Source organism: Liolophura sinensis, chromosome 8 (genome assembly GCF_032854445.1).
Source record: "Liolophura sinensis isolate JHLJ2023 chromosome 8, CUHK_Ljap_v2, whole genome shotgun sequence".
Lineage (NCBI taxonomy): Eukaryota > Metazoa > Mollusca > Polyplacophora > Chitonida > Chitonidae > Liolophura > Liolophura sinensis.
In genome coordinates this window covers 27209017-27236404 of record NC_088302.1, presented here as the reverse complement: position 1 = coordinate 27236404, position 27388 = coordinate 27209017, and the positions used below count along the sequence as shown (strand labels likewise).

Genomic DNA, 27388 nt, shown 5'->3' with positions numbered 1-27388 from the left:
AAAGCTGTCTGGTAGCTCCATAAAAGCGTGCGGGACTTGGAAAGCATGGCTGTCGGGAAGCTCCATGAAGGCGTACGGGAATCGAGCAGAATGTTGTTTTAGAAACTGAGAAAGTCATTAATATTTTGGTCAGTTCTGGCGAGTTTCCTGTCTGGACTTTCTGTCACACGAAAGAATACATTGCCATCATGGGTCCAAGCGCTATGAACCTTGTCTTACTTTTTCAGGCTAAGTAAAGTTTTAAATGAAGAAAAGCGGAACTTCGTTATACCCTCGTTGACATACACATTTGAAAAGAAGGGCGTCATGAGCAGAGATTTTTATGATTGCAATAACTCTGTTGGTTTGCGATATGATGTAAATTTCGCAATGATTTGCGTTTTCTGTTTGCCAATAAAATCTGATCTTGAAATGTCACTTTTGGAGATGGTTACATTTACGGGTCTGGCTAATCTACAAATTTCATCATCTGTAGTTTCATGTTCCAGTAGAGTGAGTCTGCTGTCTGTTCAACATTCACGGTCAAAAGACAAAGCATTTGCTTCTTTAAGCACTTTTAATTCCGGTGTGGTTTCATCTAGAGCAGTTTTCAAACAGGGCACTTTCGCAGCAAGTTTCACTATTTGGCCGTGGTATTTTTCTATAAGCTTATCTCTATCACATAATTTCTCAACAGAAGTCTTTAAATCAGTAGGGAGAAAGGATATTTTTGAGTCACTTTCTTTCTTAACTTCCATGACTTGATTCATTTTTGAATTTACAAGGCCTGTCGGATTGGACTAATGTTAGGATTGGACTGATAAGCAGACTTTTCAAAATCTCGCTAGTCATCTTTTTAAAATCCCCCACAATATCACAGCCTTGCAATAGAACAACTATCCCACCTCATCGAAAATATAGCAGAGCTCAAACCGACACGTCTGCTCTTCTGGTCATCTTGACTTCATACGCCGCTGCGTATGGTGCATGATGGTGCAAAACTCACAGTGCAATTTAAGGACATTTTTAATTTGATTTTGGAGACAAAACTACATTGGTTGGATTGGCCAGTTTCAGGGATTCACAAAAAAGTGAAAAATTGTATCAGTCAAAACATAAGAATGCCTTCGGAATATGCTCGAATGAACGCTTTGTAAACATACGAAAAGGTTGAAGAATTACTATACCGGTGTTGAAAGCTATGCTTATTTTAAACTGATTTAAGAGCAAATATATACAGGAAACATTTAACAAATAATGCATGATGCAAATATATTATATGATGTATATAAGAGACACTAGGTATACAATACAAACTTGGATGTTGGTGTTAGTATAAAAAGAGGCCATACGAAAATGCACACAAAAATGAACTAATGTATACATTGAAGAGTTAAAAAAGTTAAATAATAATGTTAAATAGTTAAAAATAAAACACCTTTTACGCTTATTTTAAAAACTTTTTTAGTTTTAATTATACTATGATTTACTTACACTGCATAAATGTACTGTACACATAGGCCTATGTATAACCTGTTCCAGGAGCGTATAGGCATACGTAAATTGAAGTTCTGTAAATTTCATTTTAAAAATTTATCAGAAAACATGTGTAGGTTGTAATACAGTCAGCTTGACACTGCATTTTGTAGCAGTTATTTTCCAGTAACAACATTGTGTACATTGTATATTTATGTGCAATGTTCCATAGCATAGACCTAATAGTTATGTTTAGAATTCGCAAGTCAACTATCTTGACGTACCCGAACTTTGCAGCATGGTTTAAACCTGGGGAAAAAAACCTCCACCTCCTTCACGAAGAAAGTACGCATGGTTTGATGACGTCACATTGCCAAGCGCTTGGGCGACAACGAACGGTAGCAACGAGTTTACGGCGTTTGAGAGTAAACAGCGAAACGACAAAACTTAGAGCAACATGCCTCGAAATCAAGCTCCGGGTGGCTACTGGATATATGAGAGCATTAAAGACGTCTTTTTCGAAGAGAGATACAACCTTGGAGTGGAGCTTGGCAAGTGAGTGAAAAACATTGGTGTCTTAGCCTTCGCTTAGTAATCGCACGCAGTTCGTTATGTCCTGCCGGCTTAGTTACGCCGCCACTCAGCACTATAACCAATGCAGGTGGGGAGTCCCTAATCCGAATGATGAATAGGTCTGCGCGAGCGCATTGATTTCCATTACTATTTATGCTGTAAAATTGTCAACTTCCGCCACAACATGCAGCTTGCACTTTTGTCTTCATCATATTAAGAAGAATAGATTATGGCCAAATACGCACTCCACTTACATGTACATGTACCTTCAGTTGGTCAAATCCATGCTACATGTATAACATCTCCCCTTCCAATTGCCACACACGATTTTGTGATGGTAATCGGACTAACCAACAACCTATAATATCTGTGAGGCAGTATTATCCAATCAGTGCTCTGTGATTGCTCTCTGGTACAAAGTACAGGGCCTGGCATAGATTACAGGTACAGTTCATGTCATACCTCAAGACCGGCCCGGATAGCACAGTTGGTAGAGCGTCCGCTTCAGGACCGGTAGATCCAGGATCAATCCTTGATCGAGTCACACCTAAGACTTTAAAAGAGGAAGTTGTAACTTCATCGCTTGGCGTTCAGCATGAAGGGGATAGTGCAACGACTGGTTGACCCGTATCAGTATAATGGCTCGGGCGGGGCGGCTTACTTGCCTTCGGTAAGTCGTCTCAGTGAAGCAGCACTAAATAAAAGAGCGGTGGAAATCCGTCCTGCATCAAGGAGGCACATTACACGTACATGCACCCTAATGATTCCTTCGTCGTCATATGACTGAAAAATTGTTGAGTACGACTCCAAGCACTCACTCACTCACTCACTCATACCTCAAGCGTGGGAGTCCAATCACACCGAAAACAATGATGAGTGGTGCTATGTTAAAATGTGCTGAATTTATCAAGCTTAGGTTTTGCACACATTAATAAAGCACAATATTAAACACAAGAGGAATGCTCCATTGTTGATTCACTGTGTGCATATTAAATACATTGAAGTACAAATGTCATGACTTAATGTATTGTGTATTACATGTAGAGTACAAAGCACATTGGCAATAGGGGGAAATGTTTTGTTGCTGGTACTCTGGAGATATTTATTACCGTAAATTACCAAATTCATAATGTCAGTACTTTACTTACATGTATATATTGAGCAGGAGTTTTGCATTCATATGTCTTCTACAGGTGAGCTCTTTAGTTGCCTTGCAACCAAATATACCTGTTAGTTTTCTTGAGACTTTTTGTATTGAAAGGCATGTCACAGCAATAACATGTCAATACTTTGTTTTGATCACACAAAGCACTCATCGTTTGCAAACTGCTATGCTGTTCACCCAGCTTCCACCACATGGAATTTATTATAGTGAACTTCAGCTGCCCTACTGTAGGCCCATTTTAGTGGGAATTAAATGAATGCAAATACATTTCAGACTGGTTTGTCACTTGATGTGGACAGTTTCCTTCACTACGTCTTACTAGACCCTTATTTCTTGTCTCAGTCTTGTGTGTTTGTAATCATTCTGATATCATATGTATATGATTTCAGGGGTGGGACTGCCAAGGTGTTCATATGTCAAAACAAAGCAAGTGGTGAAAACTGGGCGGTGAAAATCATTGAGAAAAAGGTAACAAACGTGAACATTTAAGTTACTTACCTGCCTCTGACTGTTAAGGCCAGTATCCACTGCACGCCTCGTTGTACGATGCACGATGCGTGCTGCAATATTACAAAATAGAACAGTACTTTGTTATGTATAACCATTTTGCACTCGGTGTATGAAGTGCCGCTTGATAGCTTTGCTCCTATTTTAAACCAATCATTTTTTGCCAGTACAATTGTTTGTCCCTTTGTGGTCTGTTTGTTGCTATGGTTGGCGAAGGCAGCCATCTTGTATCAACAACCTGCTAGTTTGTCATTGGAAACGTTCAGCAAACATCTTGCAACGTTCTGCAAATTGGCATTAAAGGAAATTAATTGTGAATCTTTTTGGTTCACATTTCATTCATCTCACTGACTCTCACACTAGCACCGTACAACTCCAACTTTTCTTATACTGGATGAGTATTATTTCTTTCTGGACGCTTATAAAGATAGGTCATATAATCATTTTATTTGATCAGTGTAAGAATGACATTGGTTCAGATTTCAGGCTCATTCATTAACAGATGTGTCCTGGAATGACACCATAAACAGGATCCACCCTTCTGCTGACATCTGGAGATTATGACTATCCATGTACCGGCTCTTCTGGCTTTACTGGTGAACTTAACTCTGAGATCGGTTAGCCATGTTCCCAGCTTAGCTTCCACATTAACTGTGCAGAACTGTTACATTCACTAACCTGGAAGTTGGTCCTGTCATCTGCCCGATCTTCAAAGTGCCAATGCTGTACGCCACAAAATACATCATACATCGTTAAATGTCCTTTTTATCTACCATTGTATGTTGACATGGCATGCTATGTGTGGTGTCTCTAGTAGTTATGGTTAAAGCACCATTTACAGTAATTGGCAGTAATTACAGATATTCAGACTTCATATGTTTTGACACGAAAACATACCTTATTCAAAATAAGGTATGAAGTAGGGCGTCTCTAAATCTGACTTAATGCATAGATGGAAATATTAATTGCATTTAACTTTGTTGGCATGTCCGTTTGTGTGGGAGATCTTTATCTTTTTTACAGTGCATTATTTGAAAGGGCCCAAGAACGCCCCATGACTGATACAAATTATTGATTTAAAAATTCATGTATTCATTTTTTTATATAGCTTTTCTGAATAAGTAGGCCAATGTTTTGTTTGTTTGATAATCTAATTAGCAAGTCTTCGGTTTCCATATGTCTTTTAGCCAGCTATGAACTAGCCTGAAATTCATCTCCACCTGATAGTCCCAGTAGTATGATATTTTCACCGGTCATATTATGTCACAAGTTTAATGGTGGTGGCTTAAAAACAGAAGCACCAGTACTGTTCTTATGCAATGTCCCATACAATAAGGTCATTATCCAAAGAGTCAATATTAATATTAGACTCAAAGATAAGAGTCCATCATAACTTTTTGCTGAAGTATTTATTATCGCTATCTACTCGATTGTCACATGGTGGAAATGAAAGTTTTCAATTTTAAATGGATTGCACAATAGCACCAGGGAGATGTTCCATCATGGATGCTCTCCATGCATATTAATTACTATAAATTACCGACTTCGTGGCTTCAGTCACTGGCGAGCTCTTTGATGAATGAGTGAGTGAGTGCTTGGGGTTTAACGTCGTACTCAACAATTTTTCAGTCATATGACGACGAAGGAATCCTTACGGTGCATGTACGTGTGATGTGCCTCCTTGTTGCAGGACGGATTTCCACCGCTCTTTTATTTAAGTAAGCGGCCCCGCCCGAGCCATTATACTGATACGGGTCAACCAGTTGTTGCACTATCCCCTTCATGCTAAAAGCCAAGCGAGGAAGTTACAACTTCCTCTTTTAAAGTCTTAGGTGTGACTCGATCAAGGATTGATCCTGGATCTACCTGTTCCAAAGGGGACGCTCTACCAACTGTGCTATCCGGGCCGGTAGCTCTTTGGTAGCCTTGCTAGTAAATTTAAGGTAAACTTGTTAATGGGATTGTTTTCATTTTGCCTTTTTCAGATTGATAAGAAAATTGTTAGAACAGAAACCGGAATTTTGCTTAAGCTTAACCATCCAAATGTGGTAAGTACAAGAATAGGCTTTTCAGAAATACATGTACATGTATGTAGAGAATCTTCAATGAGTGACCCTTTAGTGTCAAACTTATTAAACGAAAGGATAAAAATTTTGTTTTGCTCGAAAAAGTAAATTTTTGACTCGAGTCAAATTTATTAAACTAGAGTTAAAAATTTAATTTGTTTTGAGCCACTGGTGTGAAACAGATGAAAGTTTTGGCTCGAGCTAAATAAATTTAATATTTCAGGGTCACAAGTTGAAAAGTCTGTTTATCCCATGAATGTAACATTGAAAAAAAAAAACATAAAAAATTATACCTTGAATCAGCTAGATTATTTTTTGTCTTACATCTCTGTTACAAAAACGGGCAGAAGCGCAAATTAACTTAAATATGTGAGGTCAGTCATTCGTCCTCACACCAAAGCACATTTGTGCACAGGATGAAAAATACACGTTCACCACACAGAGTTCAACTTCGGGACTGCCCTTACAGCCCAAAAGTTGGGGCATTTTTTACATTACGTAAATTTTCGTCTGTCGGTTACTGTTGTTTACTTTCGCACGGGCTAAGTCAACACCAAGATGACAGAAGAGGGTGATGACCTTTTTGCCGTTTCATTACCCTATGGGGTAATGGTCTTAATGCACTTCATGTGGGGTGAAGTCACAGGCAGCAAGGTGTGCATGTCTCCCGACTAGCCCATGTACATTTCAAATTACACCCATGAATTAAACCAAAGAAAGTATCAAGTCAGACGAGCAAATTCGAAACACTGTGTTGATCCGTGACCATGACAAAAAAACTATGTGCAAATTCTACAATCTGCACTGCAGACCTCAAAACGGCGAATGCATGATTGTTTGGATAGCGTGAAAGTGATGTCGCAGCATTATGTTGTGAACGGTTGTCTATTCAGAGCCATGGTATACAACAAATAGTTGTACACGTGTATTTCATGGATTTTCTCTTGACATCATTGTAACCAAAGCAGATAAAAATAATTGTCTAGAACCACTCTTCCGACATCAAAGAAGCTCAAAGGTATATATCAAGAAATTAAAAACATTGACATCAAGGCAATGCACCGACTGGCTCTTAACCTCATCAATAAACTACCGTGCACCACAAAGGAGTTGTCAGCCGCAATACACTCAAATACAATATATGATGCCTGCAAGGAGAAGACAAAGTCAAAAATTTGAACATTCCAAGGGATACAGCACTCCCGTCATATCACGTTACTGCCCTCCACACCAGTCTACCTTATGATGAAATACTACACGCCTTAAAACTAGACTTGGGGGTCTCTCACCAGTGCAGTCGCTGTGAGTTCAAGTCCAGCTCATGTTGGCTTCCTCTCCGGCCGTAACTGGGAAGGTCTGCAGCAGCCTGCGGATGGTCATGGGTTTCCCCCGGGCTCTGTCCGGTTTCCTCCCACCATAATGCTGGCCACCGTCATATAAGTGAAATATTCTTGAGTACGGCGTAAAACACCAGTCAAATAAATAAATCCTGGCAGACAGCATTATGTTGGATGGAAACCGGGCAGCGCCCGGGGGGAAACCCACGGCCATCCGCAGGCAAACCTTCCCACATACGGCCGGAGAGGAACCCAGCATGAGCTGGACTTGAACTCACAGCGACCTAATTGGTGAGGTGCACCTGGGTCATTACACTGCGCCAGCATGCTAACCAACTGAGCCACGGAGGCCCCAGGTGAATATTGATACATCCATGCATACATACATACTTTCATCCATGCATACATGTACATACATACATACATACATACATACCTGCATACATATATACTCACATCCATGCATACATTCCATGCATACATACATACATCCATGCATACATGTGTACATGCATGTATTTTAAGAGATATTAAAATGGACACGTTAAAAAAAAATTTATATTGCAGTTTATGGCTCAGTACAGATGACAGTTTTGATCACAACAACTTTATGTCCCTGAAGGGAGAATTGTTTGAATGAACAGATTAACATGGTGAGAATTTTGCTGTCATTACAGATCCGTTTGAAGGAAATCTATGAAACTCATTCTACAATCTACTTGGTGTTGGAGCTGGTAACAGGTGGGGAACTGTTTGACAGGTACATTTGTATTCTTACATGTACAGATGAGGTAAAGAATGAATGAATGATTATGGCTTAACGCCACATCGTCAATATTTCAGCCATGAGATGAGGTAAAGAGAGAATCTGTGTGTTCACATGGTATCATAATTGACACCAATCTGGGATAATTGGTGCTTATTATACCCTCCATAACAAAGTTAAAGGAGGGGTGGGGGTGGGGTGGGGGAGTGTGTACTGGAATCACCCAGTCTGCATGTAGACACGATTTTGCACATGCATCTCCTCCCAAACTGCTCCACCGATATTGATGAATCATATCATACATGTTGCCAGTCATTTGATTCAGGGTCACATAATCTGGAAGATGGTGGTCCACGGTGACATGCTAGCAGACGTTGTATTAGAAGATAAGTTGTATTATGGCCAAACTCTCTGTGTTTATAATATGATGTTCGCTCAGGTTTCAGTGATCGGGATAAGAGGACTTCAGCAAGCTTGGTCAAACTGGTAATGTTTGCACTTCTATATCAATAACACACAGATGTCCGCTTTGATCGGTAGTCTGCAATTATCATGTCGTCTATCGCCATCTTGCAGATCATGTGATCTGGAAACGCATGCTTGCGCATTGGTGACTACTTGAAAGGAGATAGCTTTCGTTCGCCGCACACAGCAAGGCATCATGCATGAATGAAAGAAGTCATGAAACACTTCAGATATTTGGCCACCAAAGGCAAAAGCTTACAGAGAAGTTTTTTTTTTTTTTTTTTTTTTTTTGATTGGTGTTTTACGCCGTACTCAAGAATATTTCACTTATAGGACGGCGGCCAGCATTATGGTGGGTGGAATCCGCAGGTTGCTGGCAGACCTTCTCACGTACGGCCGACAGCATGAGCTGGACTTGAACTCATAGCGACCGCATTGGTGAGAGACTCCTGGGTCATTACGCTGCGCTAGCGCTTTAACCGACTGAGCCACGGGGGCCCCTACAGAGAAGTTCACCGTAGATGAGAGTTACGTGTTTAAGACAAGTGCCATGAATGAATTTTTCCTAAGCGCATAGCTCTTGTATGCGAAGTGCTTTAGGATTTAGCGTAATACCGATTCCATGTATCCCATCCCATGCGACTCTTACTGAACTACTGAACCTATTTTCATAAAACTTCGTTTACATCTAAGATCTTCCCTATAATCTAAATCTGTGCATGCTTAAATTTAATTACCATCTCGTAATTATTTTCATAATGATATTCAGCATATCACAGTATTCAATGTTATTTTCATAATTACTCTCATTCAGGTACTTAGTGCATAATAGATTTTCATGTACTCATGTATTTTCTTCTGACTGCTACATTTCTCCATTCAAACTGAATGTACCAGGAGTGCAGTCAACACGAGTGGCCCATGAAGCAATCTATATGAAGCCAAACTAAGAAACATGAGTTCCTGTCATTTCTTCTAAGGTTTTCTTAATTTTTTCCCCCTCTATTTTGGAAATGTTGGCAGATGGAAGGGGGCATGCTTGGGGTGTTTCGGACATACAAATTCTAGTATTTGAAATTGCTGAAGGCAACATTTTGGTGTTCGCAAAATTTCTAGAACGTAACCTTGGATGTTACGCTATATTCAGTTTTCATCCAAATATACATGTATGCACTTGACTTGCCAGTAGTTGTATATTACTAATTAATGAGAATTTGACATGGGCAGAAGTGGTCATTTTTTGGTTGGAGGTCAGTTAAAAGGTCAGCTACAAAGGTTTTGATCTGAAACTGAAAGTTATTCATTGTGATAATTACATTATTAGACAATTGCACAGATTCACATTTAAAATAGTTAAGGAGATTTCTTGCCACAATATGGCTGCAATATTGACAAACTGGTGATGAGGAATAATCCTTCATTCATTAACATTGCGTTGATTTGAGCATAAATTGGAAACGTTGCCGTTCACCTTTTAATATGAATGCTCATTTTTTTTCATATTGACTGAAACCAATATATGAATGTATTGTTAAATAATACAAACATATTCGAATAGAAAATTGTAACGTTTAGTTCTGTTTATTGTTTCCTCTTGTAGAATTGTCAGCAGAGGACATTATTCAGAGAAAGATGCGGCTCTCTGCGTAAAGGAAATGTTAACAGGTGTAAAGGTAAATTAGGATTGTGGCATGTAGAGTGGAAAAATCATATAGTAAATGACTGATTCTTAACAATTTAGCTATTTGGGAATGTATATGTGTATGCAAGTCAAGTTTTCATATACGATAAAAGTTTCAAGAGCCTCACTCCCACTGACAGTAAGCTACACAGAAAATTGAAATCTGATGAGGGACCTACCTTTCACTGTCTCTGATGTCAACCCTGGCCTCTTTCCTTTCTGCATAGATTTTGTTGGTACTGTAACCAGTTCCATTTGTATGGTTTGAGGAGATCAAGTTACCCCTTTAGCACAGGCTTTATGGTTTCCTTGTTGATTAACTTGCAGCAGTTTAGAATCAGTGTAGTATGCTGAACCATTGTGCAAGAGTGTGTGTGTTTTGGCTGGCTTCAGCGTTTGTTTATACTAAGATCATAGCCCTATTCTTCACGTTTAATACTGATTGAGGCAGTCAGTCAGTGGATACATGTTTTGCTCTCATTGATTTAAGCACTTCTGGCAAGCATACTCTGCCTAAAGGCCTTGCACCTACTGCAAACCAGTCTCATCAAGTTTGAAGTTGGACTTGATGGTAACTGGATTACATGCAAGTTGGTCTTGCTTGTTTTGTTACCACTACACTGTCAGGAATTCTGATGCTCCAGCCCCGTGAAACTGACCACCATCATATAAGTGAAAAAAATCTTTATATGACATTTATCTATCAACATTCAACATTCATAGATAGGTACATGTAAATACACGGTGGACTAGGTGTTGTATCAGTGATTGTAGGGATAAACACACTATAGGTTTGGCATCTGCATGTAGTATCCCCCTCCCTGCCCCTGGGAATTTGCAATCTTCTCATCAGGGAAATACATGTAACTTGACATAAAAAAAATTTTAGCCACTCTTCAACAGTGAACTCCGCAAATTAAGCAAAGCATGAGTTCTTGTAGAAATTTTTACAAACGTGACTGTGAAATCTGGAATTGCATTTTGTTTTTCAGCGACTTTTTGGGGATTAATCACATGCTACAAGGTTTGGAAATGATGTTTACCAGAAATCATTACATGTTTAACTGAAAGGCAGTGACAGGCATATGAAGGCATTCAACTTAAAAGAAGGTGGTTTTCTACAGATGCAAGCAGTAGAATACAGTGTAGATTGATTCTGAGAAAACTAAGTTGTGGATCCTCCACATATTGACCTTTGAAAAGGAGTATTGGTGCCATTTTACAAGTCCTCCACATTATATATTCATCATATGTAGTGTGTACGTTTATATCATTGCAGTACATTTGTGGAGGGTGGTCTGACTTTTAATAAGGGATTCCCAGGGTCACTGAAGTCATGGCAAAAATCTTTGTGACTGATGAACAAAAATTATTTTACTCTCAATTTTATGGTATGTGTCCTGTATAATGTCTTGGCTGTAACTTTATTGTTGGTTTTGTACATGTACTTTTATATCCCTAACCTACTTCTGCAAAAAAATTCTGCACATTGCTGATGAATTGCCTGTGAGTCTTTGTCGATCTCCATTCCATATTCCCTGAGTAGGCGGTGGCTTTTGGAATTTTTGCATCAATCTGACTTATCCATTTCCTAAATGCAGCAACATTGGATCTGTTTTTGGGTGTTACACTTGTTTGCATACATGTAACCTGCTTGCACATGTATGCCTATTTACACTTCACATTTCTGTACCAGCGCTTGTTGCTCAGCACGTGTTGGTTCTAGGCCCTATCCTTCCCGTTCGACTTCGGCTCTTGCATTTTGCAATCCATTCTTAGGTCGTGCATGTAGCTTATGTCATTAAACCCCAGCATATAAATCTGTGTTGACGTTCAACTAGAGGGAAAACGATGTTAAACCAAATGTTAGAGGCGGTATCATAAAAAGCACAGCGTGTATTTACCTCAGGATTTCCAGACATGTGGAGCACAGTACAACACCTACATTTCTAGGTGTGTTTTAATATACATGTATAGCGTGCGAAATGCTGGCAACAAGTGCCTCACTTTTGTACAGTTATTAGTAATTTTATTTCTTTTAGCAATCCCATCTGTATTCATGTATCACAGGTTTTCTGTTCTTATCCATTACAGTATCTACATGATAATGGAGTAGTACATCGAGATCTCAAGGTAAGTTATGGTTAGTATGGACATTAATACCTGGGGTTTAATTGAAGGTTATCCCCAAAGCATTTTAAATATTTTTTTTATTATTAAAGAACCAAATACATGTATGTTATTTGCTTAATGAAGACAACATTACAATGTTATAAAGGAATCCAGGATAAAAGCTCCTTTTTTCTGGGTGTGTTGGGGACAGTATGTATACATGTTGATACATGTAATGCTGGCAGCTGTCGTTTAAGTGGATATTCTTGAGTAGGGCGCAAACACCAATGAAATAAGTAAATAAATAAATTTGTGATTGTTAGAAAAACATGTCGTTGCTATTACCCGACTGACCCATTAAAAATGTGTAGGCCCAAACTATTCACAGTTATGGATTTTTTTCTTTTCTATCATTAAAAACACTAAAGAAAAAGTGATCAAAGTCGATCATTCAACATCCTAAAATTTAGGGGAGACAAGGATCCAGGGGCTGCCTATAGACCCCAAGCAAATGGCCTGGCCTTTCAGATAAATGTTTGAGGTGATTTTTTGGTAACTAAAGTCATAGTAAGAAGGTAGTATAAACTGATCTTTCGGTGGCATGTCATACTGTAGTTATTAGGGTCATGAGGCAGAGAAACTATTATCCCAGTCAAATAGTCAAGGGTTTAGGTGCCAGAGTTTTGGCCTTTCACATAGGCGGAGATGTGTACTTTTGGATAGGGCATGATCTTCAGAACCATACTCCTTACAAGCGCATACGTCACTCCCTAAGTTCACTTTACACGATCACTGCCACCACTAGCAAATTTTAAGCAGCAATATTGACCAGTACAGATGTCACTGGGGCACGTGGGGATGTGGTAGGAAGTGAAATGTAAAATCTCTTTCTCAACTTGTTTCTGTTCATACTTGATGCACATGCATTTCTCTTTATCTAAATTATGTTCAAAATGATTCTAATTGACTACCTGACACAGTTTTATTGGTGAGGGCTGAATACAGGTGGGCGCAAGGAAAGCAATGATTTTTATAATAAAGCTTATTTGAGCCCACGTGCATTGCACAGGCTCTAAAGTTCAAGTTTGTCTAATGGTGGCTGTGATGTAAACGAGCATAGTTAGCGGCACTGTGAGGAGTATGCTACAAGACTGGCGGGCTGCTAATGAATAAACATGAGGCTACTGAAATTGTAGTGCGCTTATTTGGGTAGGTCTGTACTTTCACAGGGGACACACTATAAGTGACCAAGGTGCAAGGTGGCAAACCTCTGGCATTACTCCAAGAAAAGTAAATACCAGGATACATGCCTCAGCCATAGTATCATGCAGGACTATTGGTTTCTTAAGTCTTGTATAAACAGTACTTGTATAGACAGTTATGTTGTCAGTTTTAAACAAAATAAGCCACATCAGGATTCTGGGGTCAACAGTGGAGCCAAGTGAGATTTGTACAAAAATTTATGAAATTTGTCTATAAATAACCTGAAGTGAATATCAGGTGAAGCAATTTTTTTTGTTCTCTACTCCAGGAAAATGAAAAAATAAGGTGCATAGCACTATTTGTGGAAAGTTACAGTCACAGAATACGTTAAATGTACAGTATCAGAAATAAGAATTTATCTCCCACAAGAACTACATTTTAGGAAAATGAGTAACCTCCACTTTCAGAGAGCACAAAAACGAGAAGTAATTTAAAACCTGATGTTTGATAGCGTGAATATTAAGCAGCCCTTTCAAAACCTCAAACATTGACTTAAAAGTGTTAATTGATATGCATTTAATATTTTTCTGTCTTCAATTTCAGCCTGAAAATTTTCTGTATGAAAAACCAACAGCTGAATCCAAGTTGAAAGTAGGTGCGTTATATAAAGCCATTGAGCAGCTTGAAATATTGTGAAATGCATATGTTAGAGGTGGTGGTTTTGTATCTTATTTCCTCTGCAAAGAGGGTTAAGATTTTGCTTGCTTTTATTTGTTTGTCTGCAACTTTACAGAAAGAGCTATGCATGGATTTGATAAACTTTCCTCTGTATCATTACGTAAAAATACCTGAAAAGGGTACATTGTTTTCATTGCAGGATTTAAATGGTCTTTCTATTGACGTTCATTGTTACCATTCGTTGTTCGTTCGTTGTTCATTGTCACCCATTAAGGTTTTGCGTCATTGGTCATATTAAGCATATTAGGGTTAGCATTGAGTAAAGTTTAAGTTTTTTTGTTCATCTGATTACAGTTTTTTGTTTATATTGAGCATTACCTCTCATGCATTGGAAGTAGCATACACTTTTTAAGCTTTTCTCTTTGACTCAAATTTATCAAGTTTCCCTGTTCGACCACACAGGTATAGGGATAGCATATGCATGGTGAATTTTTGTAAGCTTTACTGTTCATCTCCTTGGAACACATGTACGTGAACTTAAGAAAAGTGACTTACATACAGGAGGCAAGGTTAAGCTTTTATCTTTTGGTGCTATGTATTTTTGATAGTATCCAAAAAGACATGTATAATCTACATGAGGGTGCAAGTTGCTGGTGAACAGATGGCATTAGGGCACTTCAGAGGGTTGAAAGAGCTTTTGTTAATAGTTTTCTTTCTCTTTAAGCTTTTTGCTTTAGCACTGCACATGTAATAGTAGTGAAATGTCTTACCAGTGCAAAGATTAACACACATGTAATCTTTGACAAAAATTACACATAGCGTGGGTTGCTCTCTATTACAGCGGACTTTGGACTCTCTACCATAATTCGACCTCAGGTGGACCTGAAGACTGTGTGTGGTACACCAGGATACTGTGGTAAGTAAAAGTAGACAAAAACCATTTTAGCAATGGTGGTTTGCAGGCTGATTTTTTTAATAACCTGGTTTCATCAACGCATCTTGTTTATTTTAGTTAAAATGTCTGAAGTACTTTTCAAGTTAAGTTTCATGGAGCTGATGTCATCAGATATCTGGTTGCTACAGAACACAGGGTGCGTTCCAATACAGCAATCTGATTATTCTATGTTTTTCAAGTATAGACGTCAACCAATGTGGTCGCTGTGAGTTCAAATCCAGCTCTTGCTGGCTTCCACTTCGGGCGTACATGGGAAAGTCTTCCTGCAACCTGTGGATGGTCATGGGTTTCCCCCGGGCTCTGCCCATTGTCCTCCCACCACAATGCTGGCCGCCATCGTATAAGTGAAATATTCTTGGTATGGCGTATAACACCAGTCAATCAAAATAAATAAATAAATAAATGTATAGAGAGATGATATCTGGTGGTATTGTGTGTGTCAGCTAGACCCAGTTCTTGATTTGTACAGAACTTGGTAACCACATGTATTTTGATAAAATACAACAATTTGATAGACAGTGATCTAGTTTGATTCAATACAAAAGGATTTTAATTATTATTATAATTTGATTAATTGTAAAAGTGTAGATTTTGTTAGAGATGTACAATACAGCCGGATCCTAACCATCAATCCTACATCCATTGTGACGAGAGGAAATGCTGGTGGGCGGCCCATGGTCACCGAACAATACTCCATGACGCAATCCTTCGCCGAGCATGACGGCTCTATACAACCTTGGCAGTGTTTCACAATTTGACAACAGACTTGGCTTATCAGTTGATAAATTTACCACAGTTTCATTTTAGATACAAAATTAAGCAGGAATATTTTACTTTGGTCTGTGTGATGTGTCAGCCTGCGCGTTTATATACAACAAAAGGCGCTTTGAAAAACCTATATGTAATGAGTCATATCGGTGCATCACACAAGGCCTGCAATATGCAAAATTCAAACCACTGATATTTGTTAATGTTTTTCCTTTTAATCTCGAGTCCATGAAATTTCACAAGTGTCAATCCTACTGTTTATTAATTTTATAAGTTTGCGCAAGACAAGCTCAATCATATGTAGCCTTTATATACATGTACGCATGAACACATGCAATGTAAACCCTAGATACATATACATGTATCTTTTGAGCTATTAAATGTATTACATATTTTAAGAATATTCCTCTACCTATCAATGTATAAATTATGAAAATACACCTAAGAAAGTAAAAATCAAAATGGAGATTTAGAATAGCTCAAATAATCACCTTTCACCACACATCAGCCTTGTCTCTGCAGTTGTTACCTTCTATAATTTATAGAGCAAGTCGCATTATTTATAACTTTAAAATCATTTTAACAATTTAAGTAGTACTGGCATTAACTGTCTGGCATTAACTGTTTAAAACTTGATTGTGCAATAATACAAAGCCTAGAGTATAAGTGAGATATAAACTTGCAAATGAATGAATGTCATAAAATGATACACTGCGTTGTTGCCACCATGCACAGACTGTTGGCGGATCGTGTGCCGACCCTACCCCTATGGTAAGCAGAGGATGACGGGGTGTTTGATCAGAGACGGGCCAGGGTGGGCGTATGCTATGTATAGTGGCCATATGATACTTGGACTATCCGGTCACAATGGGTGTATATAGGATTGATGGTTAAGATCCAGCTGTACTGTATTTTCATGAACTGACATGGAAATAAGTTCAATTGAGGTGAATGCAATATAAGTCTAACTGCAGCAGATTAAATTTCATATTTGGTATGGAGGCTCATATTGAGGTGAACAGGATTCCTATTTAAATTGGGGCTATTTCAGTCAAATTTCCATGACGAAATAAAAGTATACATTTTCAAATTTAAAACAGTGAAATAGACGTTAAACAGGTTTGGAAAAAGATTTCATATTTGGTATGGACTTTGTAGATTCATATTGAAATTGGCGCTGTTTCAGTCAGATTTTCCTGGCAATGGACTGGAAGTATGATAGGTTTGGAAGTACGACATATAACAAAAACTAACCTGGAAACTGTGCAAGGGGAGCTCGAGAGTCCACTAGCAGAATTATGGCAATTGGCCCTATATATGGTCACCTAAGAGTGTGCAAAGAGTGCCTCTCTGGTGTTGACAAAATAATGTCTGCATATGTTTAAAAATGAATATATCATTAAAATATCACCATTCCAACTCTCAAATATATGTCATGATATATTTGGTGGATAAAACATTAAATATTTTTTAAGCTTTTTAAAAACATTAAGACCCAATTACCCTTTTTTGAACATGGCTGTCACAATCATTTTTTAAAATTATTTATTGTCTTTCTTAAACCAATTATTGTTCTTTTTGGTGGTAAGCTGGTTCTTGTCAGATGTCATTTCTGGTGGAAATTTACAAGACGACATGAAGTGGTCGTTTGAAATTGTGGCTTGTTGCATTGCATGTTGTGGTATAGGAATCAGCCAAGGAAGTAGTTTACTTGTAATCTTTACTCATCAGACAATGTCAGAAAATTTAGCCTTTATGTAGAAATACATGTATATGTATTGATTTTTTTTTCAGCTCCAGAAGTTCTCAGTGGTACAACCTATGGCCAGGCAGTGGACATGTGGAGCATTGGAGTGATTACCTACATCTTGTAAGCTAAGCTCTCTTATAGATCTGCCAATAAACTCAGGATGTAGAATTCCTGTAAATTTGCAGTTAACCGGGCTTCATCTACATGTACATGTGTCAATTTCCCAGGTAAAAAGTACATAGAGCCGAAGACATGTTTTCTGGCAATTCTGAAGTCCTCGTGTCTGTTACGAGAGGATATAGCATGTACATTGTAAAGCTTAAGTGATATCAATATCCCTATCGAAATATCCTGTTAATATCCTGAAAGATCCGTGTTTACAGGTATAGTGACATATAGCTTTTCATGTTTCTTAGATACCTGACAGGGTCAAAAAAACACACATACACAATTTGGGTGCATTTGCGAAACAGGTAAACAGTTGTAACAGGGGATGTACCCACTTAAAAAAGTGGGTGCATATTGTGCAAGAGACATTCAACAAACATCACCGTGGGTTTCACATTGCAACATCCCTTTGTTCCTTTGTATATTTCTTTAGTAGCAGAGTTGGACGACTTGATGTATTTCGCCTGAAAGTTTGGTACTGGTATATTCTTTGTGGACAGCTGTTTTGAAATATTTGTTCCGTAAAGGATTAGTGTCCGGATTTAGCTACTGGTCCTAATGATAACAAGTATAACCTGTTTAAACAGTATGTTATCTACAGGGCCTGTGAAAAACTTTGTACTGCCCTGTGTGGGTGATGTCATAGATGGCAAACCCAAATCTAGCTGGCCCAAATAATCAAAGAATTGGTATTAGAACAATATTAGAACAACATAGTGGACGACATAGTAATTCTGGTTTATGACCCTGACATCTCTGGCCAGACTTCAGATTCCAAGTTTTCAGATGTTGAATTTGATCTTTGTTCAAGCATGTCCAAATGCACTGGCAATGTGGACTTGTTAGCTATAGCTTTATCCTGTGTTACACTGTGCATTTCGTGTGTTTATCTCAGTTAGATATTTATATTAATACTTATTTACTATTCTTTCCCTCTGTCCGCTTCACAATAAATTTCATTCTATTTCTCCAGAGGGATTCGAAGTTAATACCTATATGTAATAACAACTACTGGTATATGTTATTGTCAGCATTCCGAATGACCTATGCCTACAATAAGTCAGTTTTCAGTTCAGTAGTATTTTATTGTACACATGTAAAGTTGTTTTTATATATATGTGTGGAAATCTTTTGTACTTATGTAGAAATGTTTTGGCTGCACACGCAAATAAAAATTGATTTTACGCTTGTATGCAAGATTTGTACATATGTACAGAAGTTTCCACATACCGAGACTATAGATACAGTTGCCCACACGTACAAAAGGATTGGATACATACAAGTTTGTGTATGGGAACAACTTAAGCAGTGTTTTCAGGCCTTGGATTTGTACTTGTTGTACTTGTACTTGATGTCTTGTATAACATTGCATAACACATGTGTAGGAATGTTTCAAGTTAGAAGGTGTTAAAGGAGATGTGATGTCATCCTGCTGTGTCATCTGAAAATGTTTCTTTTTGACATAATTGGGGCATAGGTGTGACGTAACAAAATGTAATTATAGCTGTTATCCAGCAATGTTGTCAAGGTCCGCGCTACTAGTCCTTTACCACTTCTGGTTATTTATTTATTTATTTGATTGGTGTTTTACGCCGTAGTCAAGAATATTTTTACTTAAACGACGGCAGCCAGCATTATGGTGGGAGGAAACCGGGCAGAGCCCAGGGGAAGCCCACAACCATCCACAAGTTGCTGGCAGACCTTTTCACATATTGCTGGCACTTCTGGTAGCCTGATATCTATAAAGTTGAAGATAATGGGAAAATCAGCAAAAAAAGATTGGCAGGAATTAACTGGATTTGAACTTAAGGCAGCTAGATACATTGTCCATTGGGGCTTGGGTGGAGACCAGTGCAATGAAAACAAACAATGCTCTCACATATCAGTGCTGGGCTGTGTGTATAGAGACTGATCCTTTGATCTCTGAACTGATACGGTTGATACCAAAAATAATTCTTGCAGATTTGTAATCTTGAGGTTGTGGATTGCCAGATAGTATGTTTGTTTAATCCTTTTAAGCAGTTTTTAGAGTTGACCTATTTTTGAGCTAATTTCATTGGTTAGTTACAGCCCGATTTAAATAGCTATAAGCAATGTTTTTTTGGAATGGTGGTATGGTGATTCACATAGAAACTGTAAACGAAAATTTATCTTGAAATAGCAGTGAAGGAAATGCTGACATTTCACCGATACGTAAATGATAAATACAAATTATTTTATTTCACTATTTACTAGGTTTTGATAGCCAATTTCAGTCCATGCAACCCTCTAGATTAAAGTTTTATTTTAAGGTCAACTAGTCTCAGTTTTCCCCACATCTTCAGGAGATTTTATGGGCATGATGAATATGGCTTGAAGATGTACATGTATTAACCTCTTAATTCTGGGATAATATATGATTTTTTTTATTCTTAAAAATTATCAGGTCTTGAATTTGCAAGATTACCAGGTTTTTGACTTGACCAATTTTGTACAGGTATCAGATTCAATAAGTTTTTCATGAAGCCACCACAGTAAGATTTGATATTTGGGTCAACTGACTTTAGTTTTCACTACTTCCTCATTAAACAAAATGGGCTTGATGAACATTGTTTGGAGATGTAGGTGTGGAAGTGTTTTTTCTTCAAAATTGTCAGGTTTGGGATTAAGTCAATGTCTATATAATTGTATTCATTGCCTCATACAGACGAGAATTCCCATAGTATATGTAGGCTAAGTTTTTATGTTTAGGTGAACTAGTCTTGTAGGTTTCGCTACATCTTAAGCTTAAATATGAAGATGCTTTGAAGATGTGCACTTTTTAAATCTGAAATAATACATGAATTTGGGCAAAAATACCACAATGTTGTCTTCTAAATTTCTTTTTGAGTTAGACATCCAGTTATTCAGCTGCTTTTCAAACTGAAACACTGATAGGTAAGCTGCCTTGTTTCTGGTAACCCTTATTTGTTTACTTCTGTTGGAATGCACTGTCCATGTTGATTTTACTGACTCAGTTGTACTGATAAATGATACAGATTTGTTGTTATTGTTAAAGTTAGGAACCCCATGGTCATACTTCATCTGAAGTCACTTAGACTCCGCTTTTACCTGATATTGGATTGCACGCTCAAACTGTGTTCCTGTTGCCTGTGACTTTTTATAGGGAGACATGTTACTCAGGAGAGGTTTTCGTGGTCTTTTAATATATACATATATGGATATGGACATTTATATGGACATAAAACAAATTTGAGGAGGGCACTTGGCTGATTTAGCTAAAGTGCTGTACGTTTTTGTCCCAGCAGTTTGATCCCAATACAAATAGGGTGTGATCGATTGGGGCATCGAGTTGTGTATTTAGGATAGTTTTTTACACACAAGGCTTGTATCCAGCTATGACCGGTTTGGTTTCAACTTTGTCAGAGCAACTGTTAGTTACCTCACAAAGGGAAGTGTTCCACTTAAGGCTGCTGTAGTTTTCATGTCATAAAAATCAAAATGCATCAAAAATTCAATTATTTTTTTATAGGAGTTAACCCATCATGGAAGTACATAAAGTAATTATGAAACACAATTTACCAAAACTATCCCATGAAAGTATATTACCCTGGCAAGAATGCTTGTTTACCATTCGTAGGTGTATCTCAGTATTTCTTTGTTTCTGTTTGAATTGTATAAAGTTTTCACGAACTGTGATGTTTAATATGTGTTTTCGAAGTGTGGTAGTATATATTATGAAGTTCAGTTTAAGTGTGTATTGTGTTTGTTACAGATTATGTGGCTATGAACCATTCTTTGGGGAGACAGAGCGTGAACTGTTTAGAAATATTCGTAAATGTAATTACAAGTTTGATTCCCCTTGGTGGAGTGGAGTGTCTATTAATGCTCGGGTAAGTTTTCAAAGTAAAACCAACAATTTTAGTTGAAATATACTAAAAGTCAATTGGAATTACAAAATAGTCCCAAGACTTTCACTTGTTTTATTTCAGCTTTTTTTTTTATCCATTGGATAATGCATGTTAAAAAGACACTTCATATATCTTGTACTAAAAATGTCTGTTCAATAATGAATACATACATGCAGTTTTATTTTTCATACCATTTATGGTTAGTGTTTTGTTAAGGAGTGTTTTCCAATACGTTCATGACATTGATTGTTAGTCTATCTTTAAGGAGTGTTTTCCAATACGTTCATGACATTGAAGGTTAGTCTGTCATTAAGGAGTGTTTTCCAATACATTCATGACATTGAGGGTTAGTCTGTTGTTATGGTGTGTTTTCCAATACATTCATGACATTGAGGGTTAGTCTATCGTTTAGGAGTGTTTTCCAATACGTTCATGACATTGATTGTTAGTCTATCTTTAAGGAGTGTTTTCCAATACGTTCATGACATTGAAGGTTAGTCTGTCATTAAGGAGTGTTTTCCAATACATTCATGACATTGAGGGTTATTCTGTTAAGGAGTGTTTTCAATTCATTCATGACATTGAGGGTTAGCCTATCGTTAAGGAGTGTTTTCCAGTACGTTCAGGACATTGCGGGTTAGTCTATCGTTAAGGAGTGTTTTCCAATACATTCATGACATTGAGGGTTAGTCTGTCGCTAAGGAGTGTTTTCCAATACGTTCATGACATTGAGGATTAGCCTATCGTTAAGGAGTGTTTTCCAATACATTCATGACATTGAGGGTTATTCTGTTAAGGAGTGTTTTCCAATACATTCATGACATTGAGGGTTAGTCTATCGTTAAGGAGTGTTTTCCAATACATTCATGACATTGAGGGTTATTCTGTTAAGGAGTGTTTTCCAATACATTCATGACATTGAGGGTTAGTCTATTGTTAAGGAGTGTTTTCCAATACATTCATGACATTGAGGGTTATTCTGTTAAGGAGTGTTTTCCAATATGTTCATGACATTGAGGGTTAGTCTATTGTTAAGGAGTGTTTTCCAATACATTCATGACATTGAGGGTAAGTCTATCGTTTAGGAGTGTTTTCCAATACATTCATGACATTGAGGGTTAGCCTGTCGTTAAGGTGTGTTTTCCAGTACATTCATGACATTGAGGGTTAGTCTATCGTTAAGGAGTGTTTTCCAATACATTCATGACATTGAGGGTTAGCCTATCGTTAAGGAGTGTTTTCCAATACGTTCAGGACATTGATTGTTAGTCTATCGTTAAGGAGTGTTTTCCAATACATTCATGACATTGAGGGTTAGTCTGTCGTTAAGGAGTGTTTTCCAATATGTTCAGGACATTGAGGGTTAGTCTTTTGTTAAGGAGTGTTTTCCAATATGTTCAGGACATTGATTGTTAGTCTGTTGTTAAGGAGTGTTTTCCAATACATTCAGGACATTGATGGTTAGTCTGTTGTTAAGGAGTGTTTTCCAATACATTCATGACATTGATTGTTAGTCTGTTGTTAAGGTGTGTTTTCCAATACATTCATGACATTGAAGGTTAGTCTATCGTTTAGGAGTGTTTTCCAATACATTCATGACATTGAGGGTTAGTCTATCGTTAAGGTGTGTTTTCCAATACATTCATGACATTGAGGGTTAGTCTATCGTTAAGGAGTGTTTTCCAATACATTCAGGACATTGAGGGTTAGTCTATCGTTAAGGAGTGTTTTCCAATACATTCATGACATTGAGGGTTAGTCTGTTGTTAAGGAGTGTTTTCCAATATGTTCAGGACATTGATTGTTAGTCTGTTGTTAAGGAGTGTTTTCCAATACATTCATGACATTGAGGATTAGTCTGTTGTTAAGGAGTGTTTTCCAATACATTCATGACATTGATGGTTAGTCTGTTGTTAAGGAGTGTTTTCCAGTACCTTCAGGACATTGAGAGTTAGTCTGTTGTTAAGGAGTGTTTTCCAATACCTTCAGGACATTGAGGGTTAGTCTGTTAGCAAATACTGATATTAAGTCATATTTTATATTTAAGATTTTAGCTAAATTCAGCAGCCAATGCAGTTCTCCAAAGTCAAAGTGTGACAGCAACAGTTTTAATATTATGTTGCTAGGCCAAGTACAAAATTGAAGACTTGGTTTAAAGTTTAATCAGAACAGTTGTTCAAAACTGTTTTAAAATTTAATACCAGATTAAACTTTAAACCAATTTTGAACAACCATGCCCAGGAGACTAGGGGTCTATTTGTTTTTTTTGTCTCTATAAAGACTAATACTAGATGCCTTTACAGGACTTGATAGAGAGACTGTTAGTAGTCGACCCAAAGAAGAGATTGACAGCTGATCAGGCTCTACTTCATCCCTGGGTCAAGGGTGTGGCTGCCAAGAGTGAACACATGAAACTGGCTCATCATCAACTCAAGGAGTTCAATGCAAAACGAAAACTTAAGGTATTCTTTTTCCAGATATGTAGTCTACAGATTCATCTGTGAAATTTGAACCTTTTTACTCCTCAGTGTCCTACCTAAGGCAAAGAGTATTGACCCTATCTATCCTCATTTTTACAACGCCCGTATCTCTGAACCAACATGTATTGAAAGGAAATTCATGAACTTTTGCTGAAATGACAGTTATGACCATTCATGTGCCTCTTGGCCTTTCCAGGTCTGTCCTTGCATTGATTTGCACATTTGTGTAGATGTAACTCATGCATGTATTTCAATTAAATTAAACATTAAGGTCTATTTTCAGCAATTTTTGATATTTACCTTCCTCAATGTGAACTGCTGAACCGCTGAACTGCAAAATCCAGTTGGCCCATTCTACAGGGCACATTGTGGAACGAAGTAGAGCTTTAAATCTTCTTTAAACCAGTTACACATGGCAAATTCTGGTGTGCGTTAAAAGAGAATAGGACCTTTATTACCTTTCCTGCACTCTTACCACTCCCGATGCATCGTGTGTGCACACCACGATTTTGAAGAGAGAAGAGTCAACACTATATCAGATTTACTGCATTTAGCTAGTCTGAAATGGATTTTAAACATGTATGAGTGATTGAAAGCATCCTTTTCTCTTCAGTTCTCAACAGTTGGCATGTGCTGCTGTGTCATAGTGGATTTAAAGACACACTTCGTTTTGCAATGCTTTGCCGAATGGACCGACTGGTGTTTTTATTTATTTGTTTATTTCACTTATACAATGGAGGTCAGCATTAGGGTGGGAGGAAATTGGGCAGAGCCCAGGGGAAATGCACAACAATCTGCAGGTTGTTGGCAGACATTCCTACGTGTGGCCAGAGAAGAAGTCAGCATGAACTAGACTTGAACTCACAGCGACCACATTGGTGGGAGGTTCCTGTGTCAGTGTGCCATGCTGGCGTGCTAACCCCATCGGCCATGGAGGCCCCTGGATTTTTAGCTAGCCTGTACAAACTTTGGTGTCAAATAATGGAGAAAACAATGTTAAACAAAATGTTAGGGGTGGTATCTTGAAAAGTACTGCAGGTATTGAGCTCAGGGTTTACACACATGTAGAGCAGAATAGCACGAGGGGGATATTCCATTCGGTGTGCACTTATTAAGTACCGTAAATTACTGAATTCCTGACTTAGTGCATTGTGTATTAGAGTCACTGGTAAACAAAATGTTAGGGTTGGTGTATTAGTACAGTAACTTAAAAAGTATTGTATGTATTGACCTGAAGTTTTACATGCCTATAAAGCATACTGACATAACAGGGATATTCCATCTTTGATGCTCTGTGAGCATATTATTCACGACTTCAGTTCTTTATGCATTGAGCTGAAGTTTTGCATTCATGTGTCTCATGCAGGCGAGCTCTTTGGTAGCCTTGCTACCAGTTCTATGTTTAATTTATTGATTAAACGTTGAAGCAGATAAATACATCTCAGTGTTTAATTTAACTGAAATACCCTTGCTCTTGTTGTCTTCTGGAGCCAAATGGAATATGCTGGGCTGAGAAATGCTGAAGATGAAAACAATCACATTTTCTGAAGGTGAAAAAGTTTAAGATCCCAAACATTGGTGAAACTAGTGACCACTATTTTGATAGAATGATAAACAATATAATAGGATAAATGACATTAGACATCAAAATTATTTGATATGAAATATCCTAAAATTTTCAGCTATAAAGAGTTAAGTATTGTTTGGTTGCCTGGCACCATGATCACGAGGCTGTCTTAGACATAATTCAGACAGTATTCAGTATTCAAGACAAAATTAAAAGATAAAATGTAAATTCGTAAATAATGCTGCAAATCTGACAGAAGTCTTAGAAACTACAAAGTCTTGATCGTGTGACCCAATTTCCATAAAAACCAATGAACTTGAGTATGACCTATAAAATCCATCAAGTAAATACTACAGAATGAAGAAGAAACCCGGAGACATGTATATACATATATAATATTGGCATATGATATCCAGTTAATTAAAAGGTGGGTATGCCTCAACAGGATTTGTTTACTTATTTATTTATTTAATCATTGTTTTCTGCCCTACTCAAGCACCTATACAACAGCGGCAACAGGGTTTGGGCATGGTTCAGCATAACATGGGGAGCAACTTGCTCTGGGTGTAAATTCCTGTTTTGCATTCTTTTGTCTGGAAAATATCTATTACCACAGAAAAATAACCTACGAACCGTTTGCTCAATGAGAAGAGATGTCACTTAGGTTAGAATCGAGCATCAGAAACGTGTCTCCTGTTACATCAGAGAGCAGCTGTAGTGTAACAAGGGAGGTAATTTAGTGGCAACCCATAGTCGTGTATAAAAGCTCCATTTCAGACCTATAATCCTGCTGTAAATTGTATGTGTTTGTTTGCTTGTTTTTCAGGCTGCAACTGGGAGTGCGCTGGTAGCTGCCCGTGTTGCTCAGAAGATCAATGTTACAGATATTTTCAGTGTGCCAGAGAAGGATAAAAATACCCCTGTATCTAAACTCCTGTCAGCATGACATCTCACTGGAACACATAGGTGGGACAATGAAGTAGAGCAGTATGACATTTCACGAAATATGTACGTGTATAAAAGGATAAGCTCAGAGTTCTTCTTTTAATGTGCTTTAAATTTTAAGAAAGACATTCACTGTCAATGAGATATTTTTTTAAATATGTTTGATCTGTGCTGAAATATGTATATATATGTATTTACCCTACCTTTTCAGACAGGTAGGGTAAATATATGTGTATTTTCAGACACTGTATAGTGTAATGAGTTGCCAGGGCTGTTGACATTAAACCCCAAGCATACATACATGTACACTCGATTAGGTGTATATTCCGTGTATCTTTCAACAAACACTTTCAGCATTCCACTGGGTTCCCCTGACTTTTGACATGCTTTGTAAGGAATTAACTCATTTGGATAAAAATAGACATTGCCCCTTACCCACCTGTGATATCATAAAATAAGCAGAGAGCGGAGGACTGGGAGAATTGATTCTATTTTAGAATGATCTGAAGGGACTGAATGAGAGCAGTCTGAAAGTAGTTTTATCACTGTGTATAGCTTTAGAAGGTAACATTTGTCCTGAATAGCAGCCAGACACATGGTTTCCCATTTCTTAATGTTGTAAAATATTCAGTTTGTTTTGGATGGAATTTTATGTCTTGACATGAAATATTTTGTTTTGAATGAAATTTAGAAATTATTTTGCACCTGGGATTAAGATGTGTCGAGGTGCGAAATGTTCTCTTTTTTTTCTCTTTTTATATATTTTGACTGCTTTTGTCATACTGTGAGCTTGGGGCCCAAAAACAGAGAAAGCAATGTTAAAGTAAACATTGGGGGTGGGTATGTGAACAAGTGCT

At 37.7% G+C, this 27388-nt stretch overlaps 1 protein-coding gene across 1 annotated transcript; it reads left to right on the top strand.

Moving 5' to 3' along the window:
- Window positions 1-1850: 1850 nt before the first annotated feature.
- LOC135472924 (calcium/calmodulin-dependent protein kinase type IV-like) lies at window positions 1851-26641 on the top strand. Its single transcript, XM_064752656.1, has 12 exons — window positions 1851-2010; window positions 3583-3661; window positions 5686-5748; window positions 7781-7863; window positions 9935-10007; window positions 12110-12148; window positions 13934-13985; window positions 14850-14924; window positions 17526-17601; window positions 21404-21521; window positions 23843-24001; window positions 26413-26641. The coding sequence occupies exons 1-12, from the start codon at window positions 1913-1915 to the stop codon at window positions 26530-26532; spliced, it is 1035 nt and encodes a 344-aa protein (XP_064608726.1). The 5' UTR covers window positions 1851-1912; the 3' UTR covers window positions 26533-26641.
- The last annotated feature ends 747 nt before the right edge of the window (window positions 26642-27388 follow it).